Source organism: Phyllobates terribilis, unplaced genomic scaffold (genome assembly GCF_046119375.1).
Source record: "Phyllobates terribilis strain yellow unplaced genomic scaffold, ASM4611937v1 Scaffold_2__4_contigs__length_985480577, whole genome shotgun sequence".
NCBI classification, from domain to species: Eukaryota; Metazoa; Chordata; class Amphibia; order Anura; family Dendrobatidae; genus Phyllobates; species Phyllobates terribilis.
Genome location: NW_027362762.1, coordinates 968966066 through 968983296, shown reverse-complemented (window position 1 = coordinate 968983296; position 17231 = coordinate 968966066). Strand labels below are relative to the sequence as shown.

At 48.2% G+C, this 17231-nt stretch overlaps 1 protein-coding gene across 3 annotated transcripts in view; it reads right to left on the bottom strand.

Moving 5' to 3' along the window:
- Positions 1 to 452: 452 nt before the first annotated feature.
- LOC141240668 (uncharacterized) overlaps positions 453 to 17231 on the bottom strand; it is a 42426-nt gene continuing 25647 nt past the window's right edge. For 2 of the 3 annotated variants that reach the window (XM_073668693.1, XM_073668694.1), the window contains 2 exons: positions 8589 to 8673; positions 453 to 746 (listed from right to left, as the gene is read on the bottom strand). In XM_073668693.1, the coding sequence (XP_073524794.1) occupies positions 613 to 746; positions 8589 to 8673 (219 nt within the window). In that variant the 3' untranslated portion in view covers positions 453 to 612. Of the gene's footprint in view, positions 747 to 8588; positions 8674 to 10264; positions 10539 to 17231 lie in introns of all 3 variants that reach the window. The other variant, XR_012305798.1, reaches the window with a different exon arrangement.

The following is a 17231-nucleotide window of genomic DNA, read 5'->3' as shown; positions in this document are numbered from 1 at the left end:
TTCATTGTTTTCTTCCACATTCCAAAAATTCCTGTGACTCACCTGAAGGGTTAATAAAGTTCTTGAATGTGGTTTTGAGCACCTTGAGGGGTGCAGTTTTTAGAATGGTGTCACTTTTGGTTATATTCGGTCATATAGACCCCTTAAAGTCACTTCAAAAGTGATGTGGTCCCTAAAAAGAACGGGTTTGTAAGATTTGTTGCAAAAATTAGAAAATCGCCGGTCAACGTTTAACCCTTATAATTTCCTAACAAAAAAAAATATTTGATTCTAAAATTGTGCAGATGTAAAGTAGACGTGTGGGAAATGTGATTTATTAACTATTTTGTGTGACATAAAGGGTCTTAAATTGTTGTTGAGGTAAATAAACTGTGAATCCCCCAATACTTTACCTCCTGCTGTGGATCTACAGCAGGAGGAGAAATGAGAAGAGAATCAGAAGGACTTCAGGATAGCGGACATTTCATTCTTTATTACATGGACGTAGAAATGTTTCTTTATAAAAACATTATAAATATAAATCTCTATATACACCCCCATCCACTCCAAAAATACACAAGGCTTAAAAATGTAATAAAATGCTGATGATAGAAACACAGATTGCCTCCCGGTCTATCCCGCTGGTACAGAGACGTCGTCCATCTCTAGATCTCGCTGCGGGGTTTCTCCATACTCTGGGGTCTTCCTTATTCTCCCACATATTTTCTGGATCGTGATGAGAAGACTTTTCTTCTCTCCAGGACAATCTGTAAGGAAATATTCAGTTATAAGAGGCCTCTGTGTAATAAAGCTCCACAGGCAGGAAGGGTTAATGTCGAAGGGATGACAAGACCCCCAGGAAGAACTGGACAGGACGGAGACAACCAGGAGGGAGGACATATAAGAGCTTCTCACTAAATTAGAATATCATCAAAAAGTGAATTTATTTCAGTTCAATACAAAAAGTGAAACTTATATTATATAGAGTCATTACAGAGCGATCTATTTCATGTGTTTATTTATGTCACCCCCCTGGGCAATATCAGACCACTACTATGGCCATACAGGTGATAGAAAAGTAAATCTATACTTACCCATATGGCCAATAGCAGTGGTCTGATACCAGAGAAATTTTCTTTTATAAAGTCTCTTCTCCAGGGAAAGCCAAGCAAACCCCTCCTATTTGCTTATTATGCAGCTAAATACCTGCCTCTGGGCTAAAATATCACCCCTCCACCCCCCCCCCCCCGGGCCCTGTGACTACCCTGCGATGTGCCCAGCTGTCTCCCCTGACGCGCGTGCGGACAGCGCTGCTCCCAATACAAAGGCTGTGGTGCAGTGCGGGCTGGGGAGAAACAAAGCACACTCCATAGTAGCGGCGCTTTGCGCATGCGCGTTAGGGGAGACAGCAGGGCACGTCACAGGGCCCGGGGGTTATTAGGTTCCTCAGGTGGCACCATACAGCTGACAGTCTCCCATGTCGCGCTGTGTTTACCAGGCAGGGGCTCACCACTCTCCCAAGTATTTCAAGAGCACTTAACGGGACCCCTCTCTGTATGTTCCTTTCTTAGCCGACTTCCCGCGCTGGGTCTCTCCCTCCTGCCCTGAGCCTCGCCACACAAAGTCCCGATCGGGTACCTTGAGATCCCTCTGGGCAACTTGGAGTTCGCGGACCTTACTTGGTGACCTTTTCGGCGGCTTAGGTGCGAATGTGGCATCTGCACCCTGAAAGTGTAGAAGCCTTCGGTTTTCCAGCCGAGACTTGAAGTAACTCGGCTAGTCCAGGGACCGGTTCCCTTCTTGCGGCCTGATCCCTCTACCGCCTGGCAGATTCGGGCGTACGGGTGCCGTCCTGCACTCACATTACCCCCTGGGATCCCTTCGGTTACTGGAGCCTTCCTCCCTAACTCCCACTCCTCTCTCCATCTTGGGCATGACAGGCTGTGCCTGGTCCTGAAGAGCCCCTTCTCCTCTCACTTACTACTCAACTCAACTCCCTGACCAAGATGGTTCCCCCTTTTTATACACCTCCTATTCAAGTGCTCTGCTGGTCTGCGTCCTCCACCCACACCCACTACTGGTTCCCCCCACTCCAGCCAGGGACGGGGCAGCAAAAGAAGTGCATAATGCCATTCCAGCCGGCCTGGAGTAGTTAGTCTTGAGTACTGGTGTTGGGGTCCCGGGCAACACTCCCTCCTTACCTGAGAGAAGGAGATGCCACACCTCTAGGTGAGATGCAGTACCTCTGTGGCGACTGAACCCGCAGGGGCGCCACATAAGATGTTATAAAGTATTCCAATTTACTGAGATAATGACTTTTGTGTTTCCATTGGCTGTAAGCCACAATCATCAACATTAACAGAAATAACAACGTGAAATAGATCCCTCTGCGTGTAATGACTCCATATAATAGATCCCTCTGCGTGTAATGACTCCATATAATAGATCCCTCTGCGTGTAATGACTCCATAATAGATCCCTCTGCGTGTAATGACTCCATAATAGATCCCTCTGCGTGTAATGACTCTATATAATAGATCCCTCTGTGTGTAATCACTTTATATAATAGATCCCTCTGCGTGTAATGACTATATAATAGATCCCTCTGCGTGTAATGACTCTATATAATAGATCACTCTGCGTGTAATGACTCTATATAATAGATCACTCTGCGTGTAATGACTCTATATAATAGATCCCTCTGCGTGTAATGACTCTATATAATAGATCCCTCTGCGTGTAATGACTCTATATAATAGATCCCTCTGCGTGTAATGACTCTATATAATAGATCACTCTGCGTGTAATGACTCTATATAATAGATCCCTCTGCGTGTAATGACTCTATATAATAGATCACTCTGCGTGTAATGACTATATAATAGATCACTCTGTGTAATGACTATATAATAGATCACTCTGTGTGTAATGACTATATAATAGATCACTCTGTGTGTAATGACTCTATATAATAGATCACTCTGTGTGTAATGACTCTATATAATAGAACCCTCTGTGTGTAATGACTCTATATAATAGATCCCTCTGTGTGTAATGACTATATAATAGATCACTCTGTGTGTAATGACTCTATATAATAGATCACTCTGCGTGTAATGACTCTATATAATAGATCCCTCTGCGTGTAATGACTCTATATAATAGATCCCTCTGCGTGTAATGACTCTATAATATAGGACTTTCACTTTTTGATGATATTCTAATTTAGTGAGATGACGTCTGTAGGTGGGAGAGGGTTGTTTTATGGCTCAGAAGATCAGGGACGGTGCCTGATGCAGCCGCACAGACTACAGACATCACATTCAGCGGGAGAATAGTGTATGAGAATATATCACTAGGGGGCGCTCTGTATGGTCACGTTCTGATGGGCTCATTCTCACACAACAAAGCTCCCTCTATCAGGAGAGACCACCGGACGTAATCACATTCGTCCTCCCTACAATCACTATACACAGATGTGATCAGTGCTCGTCTGTGAGGAGCTGATCCGTCCTCTCTACAATCACTATACACAGATGTGATCAGTGCTCGTCTGTGAGGAGCTGATCCGTCCTCTCTACAATCACTATACACAGATGTGATCAGTGCTCGTCTGTGAGGAGCTGATCCGTCCTCTCTACAATCACTATACACAGATGTGATCAGTGCTCGTCTGTGAGGAGCTGATCCGTCCTCTCTACAATCACTATACACAGATGTGATCAGTGCTCGTCTGTGAGGAGCTGATCCGTCCTCTCTACAATCACTATACACAGATGTGATCAGTGCTCGTCTGTGAGGAGCTGATCCGTCCTCCCTACAATCACTATACACAGATGTGATCAGAGCTCGCTCGTCTGTGAGGAGCTGATCCGTCCTCCCTACAATCACTATACACAGATGTGATCAGCGCTCGTCTGTGAGGAGCTGATCCGTCCTCTCTACAATCACTATACACAGATGTGATCAGTGCTCGTCTGTGAGGAGCTGATCCGTCCTCCCTACAATCACTATACACAGATGTGATCAGTGCTCGTCTGTGAGGAGCTGATCCGTCCTCCCTACAATCACTATACACAGATGTGATCAGAGCTCGCTCGTCTGTGAGGAGCTGATCCGTCCTCTCTACAATCACTATACACAGATGTGATCAGTGCTCGTCTGTGAGGAGCTGATCCGTCCTCTCTACAATCACTATACACAGATGTGATCAGTGCTCGTCTGTGAGGAGCTGATCCGTCCTCCCTACAATCACTATACACAGATGTGATCAGAGCTCGTCTGTGAGGAGCTGATCCGTCCTCTCTACAATCACTATACACAGATGTGATCAGTGCTCGTCTGTGAGGAGCTGATCCGTCCTCTCTACAATCACTATACACAGGTGTGATCAGTGCTCGTCTGTGAGGAGCTGATCCGTCCTCTCTACAATCACTATACACAGATGTGATCAGAGCTCGTCTGTGAGGAGCTGATCCGTCCTCTCTACAATCACTATACACAGATGTGATCAGAGCTCGTCTGTGAGGAGCTGATCCGTCCTCTCTACAATCACTATACACAGATGTGATCAGAGCTCGTCTGTGAGGAGCTGATCCGTCCTCTCTACAATCACTATACACAGATGTGATCAGAGCTCGTCTGTGAGGAGCTGATCCGTCCTCTCTACAATCACTATACACAGATGTGATCAGAGCTCGTCTGTGAGGAGCTGATCCATCCTCTCTACAATCACTATACACAGATGTGATCAGTGCTCGTCTGTGAGGAGCTGATCCGTCCTCTCTACAATCACTATACACAGGTGTGATCAGTGCTCGTCTGTGAGGAGCTGATCCGTCCTCTCTACAATCACTATACACAGATGTGATCAGAGCTCGTCTGTGAGGAGCTGATCCGTCCTCTCTACAATCACTATACACAGATGTGATCAGTGCTCGTCTGTGAGGAGCTGATCCGTCCTCTCTACAATCACTATACACAGATGTGATCAGAGCTCGTCTGTGAGGAGCTGATCCGTCCTCTCTACAATCACTATACACAGATGTGATCAGTGCTCGTCTGTGAGGAGCTGATCCGTCCTCCCTACAATCACTATACACAGATGTGATCAGTGCTCGTCTGTGAGGAGCTGATCCGTCCTCCCTACAATCACTATACACAGATGTGATCAGCGCTCGTCTGTGAGGAGCTGATCCGTCCTCTCTACAATCACTATACACAGATGTGATCAGTGCTCGTCTGTGAGGAGCTGATCCGTCCTCCCTACAATCACTATACACAGATGTGATCAGTGCTCGTCTGTGAGGAGCTGATCCGTCCTCTCTACAATCACTATACACAGATGTGATCAGAGCTCGTCTGTGAGGAGCTGATCCGTCCTCTCTACAATCACTATACACAGATGTGATCAGCGCTCGTCTGTGAGGAGCTGATCCGTCCTCTCTACAATCACTATACACAGATGTGATCAGAGCTCGCTCGTCTGTGAGGAGCTGATCCGTCCTCTCTACAATCACTATACACAGATGTGATCAGAGCTCGTCTGTGAGGAGCTGATCCGTCCTCTCTACAATCACTATACACAGATGTGATCAGCGCTCGTCTGAGGAGCTGATCCGTCCTCCCTACAATCACTATACACAGATGTGATCAGTGCTCGTCTGTGAGGAGCTGATCCGTCCTCTCTACAATCACTATACACAGATGTGATCAGTGCTCGTCTGTGAGGAGCTGATCCGTCCTCTCTACAATCACTATACACAGATGTGATCAGTGCTCGTCTGTGAGGAGCTGATCCGTCCTCTCTACAATCACTATACACAGATGTGATCAGTGCTAGTCTGTGAGGAGCTGATCCGTCCTCTCTACAATCACTATACACAGATGTGATCAGCGCTCGTCTGAGGAGCTGATCCGTCCTCCCTACAATCACTATACACAGATGTGATCAGTGCTAGTCTGTGAGGAGCTGATCCGTCCTCTCTACAATCACTATACACAGATGTGATCAGTGCTCGTCTGTGAGGAGCTGATCCGTCCTCTCTACAATCACTATACACAGATGTGATCAGTGCTCGTCTGTGAGGAGCTGATCCGTCCTCTCTACAATCACTATACACAGATGTGATCAGTGCTCGTCTGTGAGGAGCTGATCCGTCCTCTCTACAATCACTATACACAGATGTGATCAGTGCTCGTCTGTGAGGAGCTGATCCGTCCTCTCTACAATCACTATACACAGATGTGATCAGAGCTCGTCTGTGAGGAGCTGATCCGTCCTCTCTACAATCACTATACACAGATGTGATCAGTGCTCGTCTGTGAGGAGCTGATCCGTCCTCTCTACAATCACTATACACAGATGTGATCAGAGCTCGTCTGTGAGGAGCTGATCCGTCCTCTCTACAATCACTATACACAGATGTGATCAGTGCTCGTCTGTGAGGAGCTGATCCGTCCTCTCTACAATCACTATACACAGATGTGATCAGTGCTCGTCTGTGAGGAGCTGATCCGTCCTCTCTACAATCACTATACACAGATGTGATCAGTGCTCGTCTGTGAGGAGCTGATCCGTCCTCTCTACAATCACTATACACAGATGTGATCAGTGCTCGTCTGTGAGGAGCTGATCCGTCCTCCCTACAATCACTATACACAGATGTGATCAGAGCTCGCTCGTCTGTGAGGAGCTGATCCGTCCTCCCTACAATCACTATACACAGATGTGATCAGCGCTCGTCTGTGAGGAGCTGATCCGTCCTCTCTACAATCACTATACACAGATGTGATCAGTGCTCGTCTGTGAGGAGCTGATCCGTCCTCCCTACAATCACTATACACAGATGTGATCAGTGCTCGTCTGTGAGGAGCTGATCCGTCCTCTCTACAATCACTATACACAGATGTGATCAGTGCTCGTCTGTGAGGAGCTGATCCGTCCTCCCTACAATCACTATACACAGATGTGATCAGAGCTCGTCTGTGAGGAGCTGATCCGTCCTCTCTACAATCACTATACACAGATGTGATCAGTGCTCGTCTGTGAGGAGCTGATCCGTCCTCTCTACAATCACTATACACAGATGTGATCAGTGCTCGTCTGTGAGGAGCTGATCCGTCCTCCCTACAATCACTATAGACAGATGTGATCAGTGCTCGTCTGTGAGGAGCTGATCCGTCCTCCCTACAATCACTATACACAGATGTGATCAGAGCTCGTCTGTGAGGAGCTGATCCGTCCTCTCTACAATCACTATACACAGATGTGATCAGTGCTCGTCTGTGAGGAGCTGATCCGTCCTCTCTACAATCACTATACACAGATGTGATCAGCGCTCGTCTGTGAGGAGCTGATCCGTCCTCCCTACAATCACTATAGACAGATGTGATCAGTGCTCGTCTGTGAGGAGCTGATCCGTCCTCTCTACAATCACTATACACAGATGTGATCAGCGCTCGTCTGTGAGGAGCTGATCCGTCCTCTCTACAATCACTATACACAGATGTGATCAGCGCTCGTCTGTGAGGAGCTGATCCGTCCTCTCTACAATCACTATACACAGATGTGATCAGTGCTCGTCTGTGAGGAGCTGATCCGTCCTCTCTACAATCACTATACACAGATGTGATCAGTGCTCGTCTGTGAGGAGCTGATCCGTCCTCTCTACAATCACTATACACAGATGTGATCAGCGCTCGTCTGTGAGGAGCTGATCCGTCCTCTCTACAATCACTATACACAGATGTGATCAGCGCTCGTCTGTGAGGAGCTGATCCGTCCTCTCTACAATCACTATACACAGATGTGATCAGCGCTCGTCTGTGAGGAGCTGATCCGTCCTCTCTACAATCACTATACACAGATGTGATCAGAGCTCGTCTGTGAGGAGCTGATCCGTCCTCTCTACAATCACTATACACAGATGTGATCAGAGCTCGTCTGTGAGGAGCTGATCCGTCCTCTCTACAATCACTATACACAGATGTGATCAGCGCTCGTCTGTGAGGAGCTGATCCGTCCTCTCTACAATCACTATACACAGATGTGATCAGAGCTCGCTCGTCTGTGAGGAGCTGATCCGTCCTCTCTACAATCACTATACACAGATGTGATCAGCGCTCGTCTGTGAGGAGCTGATCCGTCCTCTCTACAATCACTATACACAGATGTGATCAGAGCTCGCTCGTCTGTGAGGAGCTGATCCGTCCTCTCTACAATCACTATACACAGATGTGATCAGCGCTCGTCTGTGAGGAGCTGATCCGTCCTCTCTACAATCACTATACACAGATGTGATCAGCGCTCGTCTGTGAGGAGCTGATCCGTCCTCTCTACAATCACTATACACAGATGTGATCAGCGCTCGTCTGTGAGGAGCTGATCCGTCCTCTCTACAATCACTATACACAGATGTGATCAGTGCTCGTCTGTGAGGAGCTGATCCGTCCTCTCTACAATCACTATACACAGATGTGATCAGTGCTCGTCTGTGAGGAGCTGATCCATCCTCTCTACAATCACTATACACAGATGTGATCAGTGCTCGTCTGTGAGGAGCTGATCCGTCCTCCCTACAATCACTATACACAGATGTGATCAGTACCCGTTTGTGAGGAGGTTGTCCTTCTTCCGCTTTCTTCTGTGCGTCTCTCCACATCTTCGGTCTCCATCTTCTTACAAGCCGGACACTATAAGACAAGACAGGTCACATTGGTCACCTCCACTTCTCTAGTTCTGTCATTAGTTATCACCTCCCACTATCCTGTACCGGCATCCATGTTTTCGCACTGACCCTATATACAGATTCACTGAGATCCAGATAGTTATGGAAACAATCAGCAATCATTGCTGACCCTCTCCCAGTTATTAAAGAAGTTGTCCACTACTTTCACATTGATGCCCTATCGGTAGGTCACACACGCGGCACCTCCACAATCAGCGACCACAGATAACAGCTGATCGGTGGGGGTGCCGCGTGCAGGACCCCAGCCGATCATACATTGATGCCCTATCTGTAGGATAGGGCATCAATATGAAAGTAGTGGAAAACCCCTTTAAACAACTTTATTCACAATCTGCAAAATTACAAGAAATGAATGTAATGAAGGGGTCCAGGGTCGGTGAGGACTCGGTGACCGCGGATTTCATCCTTTTATTGAGGGAGCTGTATGGAGGTCGAGTTTTTCTTTAATGTTTCGCAGCATTTTGTGTTGATAAAACTGAGTAAAGTATAAGTGTCAGTAATTGTGTCATTCATTCAAGTTCACACTTTCCTTTTCATGGTACTGATATTGTGAGGGTCGTGATGACATTCCACTCATCCTTCAGTCACTCCAAATTCAAACTATGAGCATGGGTCAACCATTCAAAGAATGAGTCAGACAACAAGCTGGTTCAAACTCAGAGCATGCTCAAAAGACTACTACAGACAACGTCCTCAGCAATGTTCTGAGTTTATTTTTTACATGCATAAACCTAAATACACTACAAAATGGGGAGGGGATAGGGGTTGTCCGGAGCGGGGTAAGCCATGAAAGTCCAGTGTCTGGCCACTCCTGATTGGTCCACATCTCCTTATCTCAGTCTCTGGGCAGATATTGCAGCCGTCAGCTTATAATCTTGTTTCGTTTCTCTGAAATAAGTCTTGGCAACACTGGAACTGTCTTAGTTTAAGTTTCGATTTGAGTAATACGTAGCAAGGAAAGCTTATTGTTATAAGACACAAAATGGTGGTTAATACATTAGCAAAAAAGCATATAAAAGTTACAAGAATATAAAAGTGGAAATAAATATATTCTCTTTTACCCTGACATTCCCCCCTAAACACTAAGCTTTCCCTTGCTTCGGGGCCTTTGAGACTGTCCATGTGTGGGGAGAGGGGAGGTGGATTTCTTCACCCAATCATTTTAGAAGCTGCCCCCTTATGGGACGCCCCCAAACAATTGAGCCCTACCCTAAATGACACATGGAGTTCTCTCAACTGACCCTAAACTAAATCTTTCAGTTGGACTCTGTCATGGGGGTCTGGTCAGGCTTGTTCAAAGGAGTGTATTTCTCCATATCTTCCTTACGGGTATCATCATGTAACAGAGATGTGGTTTCTTGATTCAGAAAGGTCCCGGAGGTTGGGACAGCATTGGTTATAGCTTTCCTGTATAAGGGGACTATGCAGCATAGGACCACCAGGCCCAATACCAGTAGACCTCCCATTACTAGACAAACTTGTTGGAGGAATCCCTTGAGCCCTCCCAACCAACCTGAGAAGGAGGTGGTATCTACCCCTGTGTGGTAGCTGTCCACCCTGGGACAGACAGTAAGCATATGGAAAGGATATAGAAGAAGGTAGTCATCTTTTATAGACTCGTTCTGTCTCTCTTGCAGTGGGAGGCGTGAATCCAGGTGCTCTTGCCCTCAAGCTTCAGAGCCGTCGGGGTGGTGAGAAGCACGGTGTACGGTCCCTCGAACCGCGGCTGGAGGCTGTCTTTCCGGACAAACTTCTTCACATACACTAGATCGCCTGGGATGAAATCATGTACTGCATCACCTGTAGATTCTGGGAGAGAAGCAGATACTGTAGAGCGGGTGTTAGTCAATTCTCTAGACAAGGCAATCACAAATTTTACCACTCTATCATTTGTTTCGGACAATTCTTGGGGCCTAATCTCTCCTATCTTGGGCGGGGCCCCAAACAGAATTTCGTAGGGAGTTAGCCCATGTTTAGCTTGTGGGGTGTGTCTGATATGATACAATACTATAGGGAGTAGGTCGGGCCAGGGGAGGGGATGATCTTGGGTCATTTTCAAGAGCTGGGTCTTGAGTGTGGAGTTCATCCTTTCCACTTTGCCTGAACTGGCAGGATGGTATGGAGTGTGGAGGCCCAAATCTGTTCCCAACATGTTCCAGAGTTCTTTGTAGATATTTGCTGTGAAAGCTGGTCCTTGGTCCGATTCTATGACTTGGGGAACTCCAAATCTGCAGGCAATTTCGGTGATCAGTTTCTTGGCTGTGACTTTAGCAGTCATGTTGACAACCGGGTAGGCCTCGGGCCAGGCTGAGAACATATCCACGGCTACCAAAACGTACTCGTATTTTCCTGCTTTAGGCATTTGGATATGGTCGACTTGTATTCTCTGCCAAGGGTAGTCTGGTTTAGCCAGGTGTTGGAGAGGGACCCGTGCCGTACACGTTGGGTTGCAGGTAGCGCAGACAGAGCAGGATTTTGAGTACGCAGTCACAGTGGAAGAGATTCCGGGTGCAAAGTACAGTTTCTTGATACATGCCAAGGCTTGATTCTTTCCTCTGTGTGTAGGCCCGTGAGCCCATGCTGCCACAGCTGAGTACATGCGTCTAGGCAAGCAAGGCTTCCCATCCACTTGGTAAAGAGTCGAGTTGACCTTTGAATCTTTGCGACTTGCCAGCACGGCTCCTGCCGCTTTCCATTGCTTAACTTCTTCAGTGGGGGGTCTTCCTTTGTTCCTCACACAATTTTTCCTCAGGCATCCTGACCCCCCTGGATTCCACTCATGTCTCCGCTGGACTTGTATGGTCTTCCGCCGGCTGTTCTTTGGCTCTTGCTCTAGTGAGCGCCACAGCTACGGTTTGCAGGGTCTCCCCCATCTCTTCTTCCTTTTCCTGCCACTTTGATGACACATTCTCCACTGCTGCAGTCTTGGCTGCTTGGTCAGCTAGGTGGTTGCCCCTGGCTTCTCTGGATTCTAGTCTTCCATGAGCCTTGACCTTGATAACAGCAACCTGAATGGGTAGTTCCAGGGCCTTCATTAGGGCCTTAATCCATGAGACATGTTTCACTGGTGTACCTGCAGCTGTGATGAATCCTCTAGACTTCCACAAGAGTCCAGAATCATTGCAAATTCCATGTCCATACCTGGAATCGGTATATATATATTCGCCTTTGTTCCTGCTGCCAGGTGGCAGGCCTCTGTGAGAGCCACAAGTTCAGCTTCTTGTGCAGACATGTATGGTGGTAGAGCTTCAGCCTTGAGGACTGTTAGGTCCGTTGTGACAGCATATCCCGTGTGGAACTTCCCTTGAGGGTCTGCGAGCGGATGTGCCACCATATTCTCTGGAGCAGAAGTCTCTTCCTGCAAAATTTTTATACAATATGAGGTTCCACCAATGGACCTTCACCCTCTTCACCTTCCCCCCTAGAAGGTGGAAGCAAAGTGGCAGGATTGATAGTCAGACATCTGGTAAATGTTATATTGGAGGGCAACAATAGGGAACACTGCAGCCGCAGGTGTCTTTGGTTGGTTAGATGTTTCGGAGATGTTTGTTGCAGAACAGCTGAGAGATCATGGCCGGCCTGTATAACTAGATCATGTCCAAGGACGATATCAGCTGACTTGTCAAGGAGGATGTGAGCAGCGTGGACCGCCTTAAGGCACGTGGGGGCAGTTCGGGCGACAGGGTCCAGGCGGGCTGAGTAGTAGCCCAAAGGCCGATACTTATGATCATAGCGTTGTGCTAGAACTCCAGAGGCATGACCTTCCGATTCCGAGACAAAAAGGTGAAATGACTGAGTATAGTCTGGTAAGCCCAAGGCCGGGGCAGAGACAACAGCCTGTTTAAGGCGGTCAAAACATAGTCTGTGTTGATGAGAAACACGTGGATCTTCAGCATGAAGCCAAACTGAGCCTTCATCCTTGAGACAGTCGTACAGAGGTTGCATGAGCTTTGAGGCATCAGGGATCCATTGCCTGCAGTAAGTGATGAGGCCAAGGAAAGTCTGAATAGCGGAATAGGTGGTTGGGAAGGTGATATCCATGATGGCTTGTTTTCTTTCTTCAGTCAGATGTCTAGCACCTTGTGATATACAATGTCCGAGGAAAATGACCTTGGGCAGACACCATTGGACTTTGCCTTTCGAGACTTTACAGTTAGCTGAGTGAAGAAACCAGAGAAGGGATACGGACATCTCTGGCAAATTTTCTTCAGTGCCACAGAGTAAAAGATCATCCACATACTGTAGAAGGGTGACCTGAGGGTTCTCTTGAACCCATGGCTCCAGAATAGACTTCATAGAATGAGTGAATTGGTTAGGAGAGTTCTGGGCTCTTTGCGGAGTCCTGGTCCATGTAAGCTGTGCTCCTTGAAAGGTGAAGGCAGAAAGAAACCACGAATCTTCATGTAAGGGTATACTGAAGAAGGCGTTGGCCAGATCTAACACCGTAAACAAGGTGGCCGTTGGAGGCAGCTGAGACAAGAGGGTGTTTGGGTTAGGTACCACTGGAGTTTCTAAAATGGTAGCTGCATTGACGGCTCTGAGATCCTGAACCAACTGGTATCTTGGAGACTCTCCCGGAACGGTTTTCTTTTTTACAGGAAAGAGGGGTGTATTGCATGGAGATACACATCTGACAAGGACTCCTGATTCCAGGAGGGAAGCGATTTGGGTACCCAAGCTTTGTTCTTGTGCAGCCTTGAGGGGGTATTGTGGCAACCGTGGGTACCTGTGTCCAGGCTTGAGGTGTGCTCGGACCGGGGGAACCTGCAGGAGGCCGACGTCCTCTGGCCCACTGGACCACAGAGAGTGAGGGAACTGTGAGATATCAAGAAGAGTGTGAGGTTGTATGGTCATCATCATGAGAGGGAAGGCTTTAAGAACACAGCGGTCTTCAGTCCCTTGTTCGGAATGAGGGTCCCGCAAAAGAAGCTCCATACCATGGTTTCCGAAGGTAATTGTTGCCTTCATCCGCTCTAAGAGATCGGCTCCCAACAGATTGACAGAGCAAGTTTCAGAGACCAAGAATCTTGTGAGTACTCCGGTGAACGGTCCTGCAGACACAGGGACTGTGAGTGGAGAGTAAATATGTTGGGCTTCCACCCCAACACAGGTGAGGGTATCCGGTGATAGGGATACAGAAGGAGGGAGCTGTGCAGAGGAAATGACAGATGTGGCCGCCCCAGTGTCCACCAGGAACTCCAGTGGTTGATGGTTCACCTGTAAAGTGACAGTCCCACAGGCGGCCGTGAGATGCGTAGCCGGGAAAGTGGACACTGGTTGACCGAGCAGTCATTGGCGTGGATGAGATGGTTCACGGGAAGGTCCATGGTTGTGTGGACCGTCACGGAACGACCGGTCATGGTACTGTCTGCGGGTTGGACAGTCTCTGAGGATGTGGTCAAGGCTACCACACTCCCAACACAACATTCGTCCTTCAGAATCACGAGATTGTCTTCTGTTTCTAGATGGTCCCTTGTCATCTCTTCTGTCTTGTTTTCTATATGTGGGAGGAGTATCATCACCTGTGCCTTTAACCATTACCCACTTGATTCCATGTTGGTTGCCAAGGGGTGGGTAGCTTTCTTGAGCTTGATATACCATGGCAGGAGCGGTTTTCTTCTTTGGCTTAGTATCCTTTTCCATTTTTAGCATTGATTTTTGGAAAGCTTTAACGATGTCCACCGCGTCGTTGAAAGAAGAAGAACGAATCTCGGGCCGTACTCTCAGGACTTCATCTCCGAGAGCGTCTTGTAGGCCATCTACTAGGGCCTGAACCAACAGGGCGGCCTGCGTCTTGACGTGAGGACTGTATCCGAGATCCTCAAAATGCATGCTGAGTCTTGCAGCATATCTTTCCACAGATTCATCAGGGTCTTGTTGAACATCTTGTACAGACCCAGCTTGATCTGACAAGCGATCCTGAGCCCAGGCCTTTAACTGTTTCATGTATTCTAGGCCGGATTCATACGTACTAAGAGATCCTGCTTTTGTGGAATCCATGGCCTTTTCGATAGTAGGCAAGAAATATTCCTTGGCCTTCACAGATGTGATACCTGCCAAATCAGCCCAGGTTGCTCCATAAATGGCTCTGGTTGTGTCCAAGCGTCTAGCATACTGCATGGGAGATTTATCGGGATCAGGAAGCTTTGAGACCAGAGTGTCTACTTGTACTGGGGTAAAGGGTTGATATTTAATCATCCCTAAAGGTCCAGGAACTTGTTGAGGACCGGGCAGCGTCGCTTGTTCCTTGGTGGTGTTTGGGGTGGCCGCTAGGGAGGATTCTTCAGGCAACAGAACCGCATTGGGAATCGGTGTCGGGGAGGAGGTTGCCACTAGTAGCTCAAGGGCCAAAGGCATAGCAACATGAACTGCTGGACTACGGACACAGACAATGCGTATCGAGTCCAATCCATGAGGGAGGGTCTCTATGCCTTCCTTGAGGGCCAGTACGTGTTCCTCCATGCACGGCCCGAGTGGGTAGCCGAAAATTCCAGAACATATGAGTGGTATCGCTAAAGTGCGTCTGGGCATATCCTGATGACTCAATTTTCCTGCATGAAGGAGTACTGAACGGATGGTAGATGCGAGAGTGGAACGTGACTCTTCAGGGTTCCGGGAGTCATAAACAGGACCCACTGCATGTATGATGACATCAGCGGGCAGTTTACCTGCACGGGTGACTAAGGTCTGGCCTTGTGAAAGCTCTCCGTTTTCGGCTAAGTGAGCCTGGCATTCTGCAGCCAGAGTAGAACCAGCAGCAAGGGAAATTTTGCGAGCCAATCCTCCAACATGGCTCATACAGGTGTTTGCAGGGTTGACTATGGCCCCCACCCGATGTGTAAGGATGTCACCATAGCCTATTGACAGAGTGACAGGGCGTCCTGATGGGTCTACTAGATTACGGGAGCGGCAGGGGTCCCAAACTTCTGAGAGGCTGGGGGGTGGTGTTCTTTCAGCAGTTGCTTGGAGCAAGGGCCGGAGTACGGGTAATGGATGTGGGGTGAAGGATGCCATAGGAGACGTATGGGGTAAAGGAGGGGGGGGGGGGGGGCTGGAGTATCTTGAGCCCATCCCTCATCTGGCTCCGTATCGTCTTGAGTAACAGTATGTTGGCGGAGGGAGAGCAGTCTGGCCTGAAATTCTGGGGAGTTGAGGAGGATATCCCCAGGGTTGTGGGTGACTCCCATAGGAAACAGGGGAAGCGTTGTCACATTAGTTTCAGATGGGTGCTCTGGGACTGCGGGCTTTTCCACCTGTGCTGGTGGCTGGTAATATGCACCGGACGGATCTAGTAGTGGATATAGGCCGGATTGGGGCTTTTCACAACAAGTAAGAGGTGTAGCAAGATGGCCGTGGGAGGGAGGAGTTAGAGTGGAAGTGGGATTGTTCTTGGAGGCAGGAAAAGGTGTAGTAAGATGGCCGTTGGAGGGAGGAGGTGGAGTGGAAGTGGGATTGTTCTTGGAGGCAGGCTGGGCATCGTGCCATGGGCGGCCCGCCCCACAGACACAGCAGAACTCCGCCCAGTGTGGGTTTTGCTCTCCACACACCCGACACGTCCACCCCTCCGGTGATTTGTTGTTGGTACCATTATAGGGCGGTGGCTGAGGGCTCGGTGTAGTGACAGGCATCAAAGGTGCAACGGCCATTTTGGGGGCACATAACAAATCACAGTCTGCAGCTTTCATGTATCCGAACAAAGGCTCGGCATTCTCTGTCCCCCCCACACCATCTACTTCTTTCCAGCCTTCAGACTTCAAATCACTCGCTACTCTAAGATGTGCTTGAGCCTGGTGCAGAAGTCCTCACCCAGCTTTCCCAATTTCTGTGTAACACATTCTTTCTACACTGAAAACTAAAGCCTGCCTGTACTGGATAAGCTTATCATGTTATACAAATTCCTAACATTCTTCTTGCCTTCTTGCCTTCCCGTAACTCCACTAATTGGCTTAACTCCCACAGGAGCATTCCGCAACTTACGAGATCTTTCAAATTTGAATATACGCAACATTTTCTTACAGAATGCAATGATCTGTCGCGACTCAGATCACTGGTGCAGTCCACAGGTCGCCACTCCTCAGTGTAGAGCACACCTCAATACACTGATGAGATAGAGAGACACCTCAATCTATCTCCTTTCTTACCACGGCACCACCCGACAGTGTAGAGACACCTCAATACACTGATGAGATAGAGAGACACCTCAATCTATCTCCTTTCCTGCCACGGCACCACCCGACAGTGTAGAGACACCTCAATACACTGATGAGATAGAGAGACACCTCAATCTATCTCCTTTCCTACCACGGCACCACCCGACAGTGTAGAGACACCTCAATACACTGATGAGATAGAGAGACACCTCAATCTATCTCCTTTCCTACCACGGCACCACCCGACAGTGTAGAGACACCTCAATACACTGTTTCCTAACCTTGACTTTACAGCAGTCTCTGTGTTAGACGAAGAGCACTCCTCAATTCGTCACAGATTCTGACAGCACAA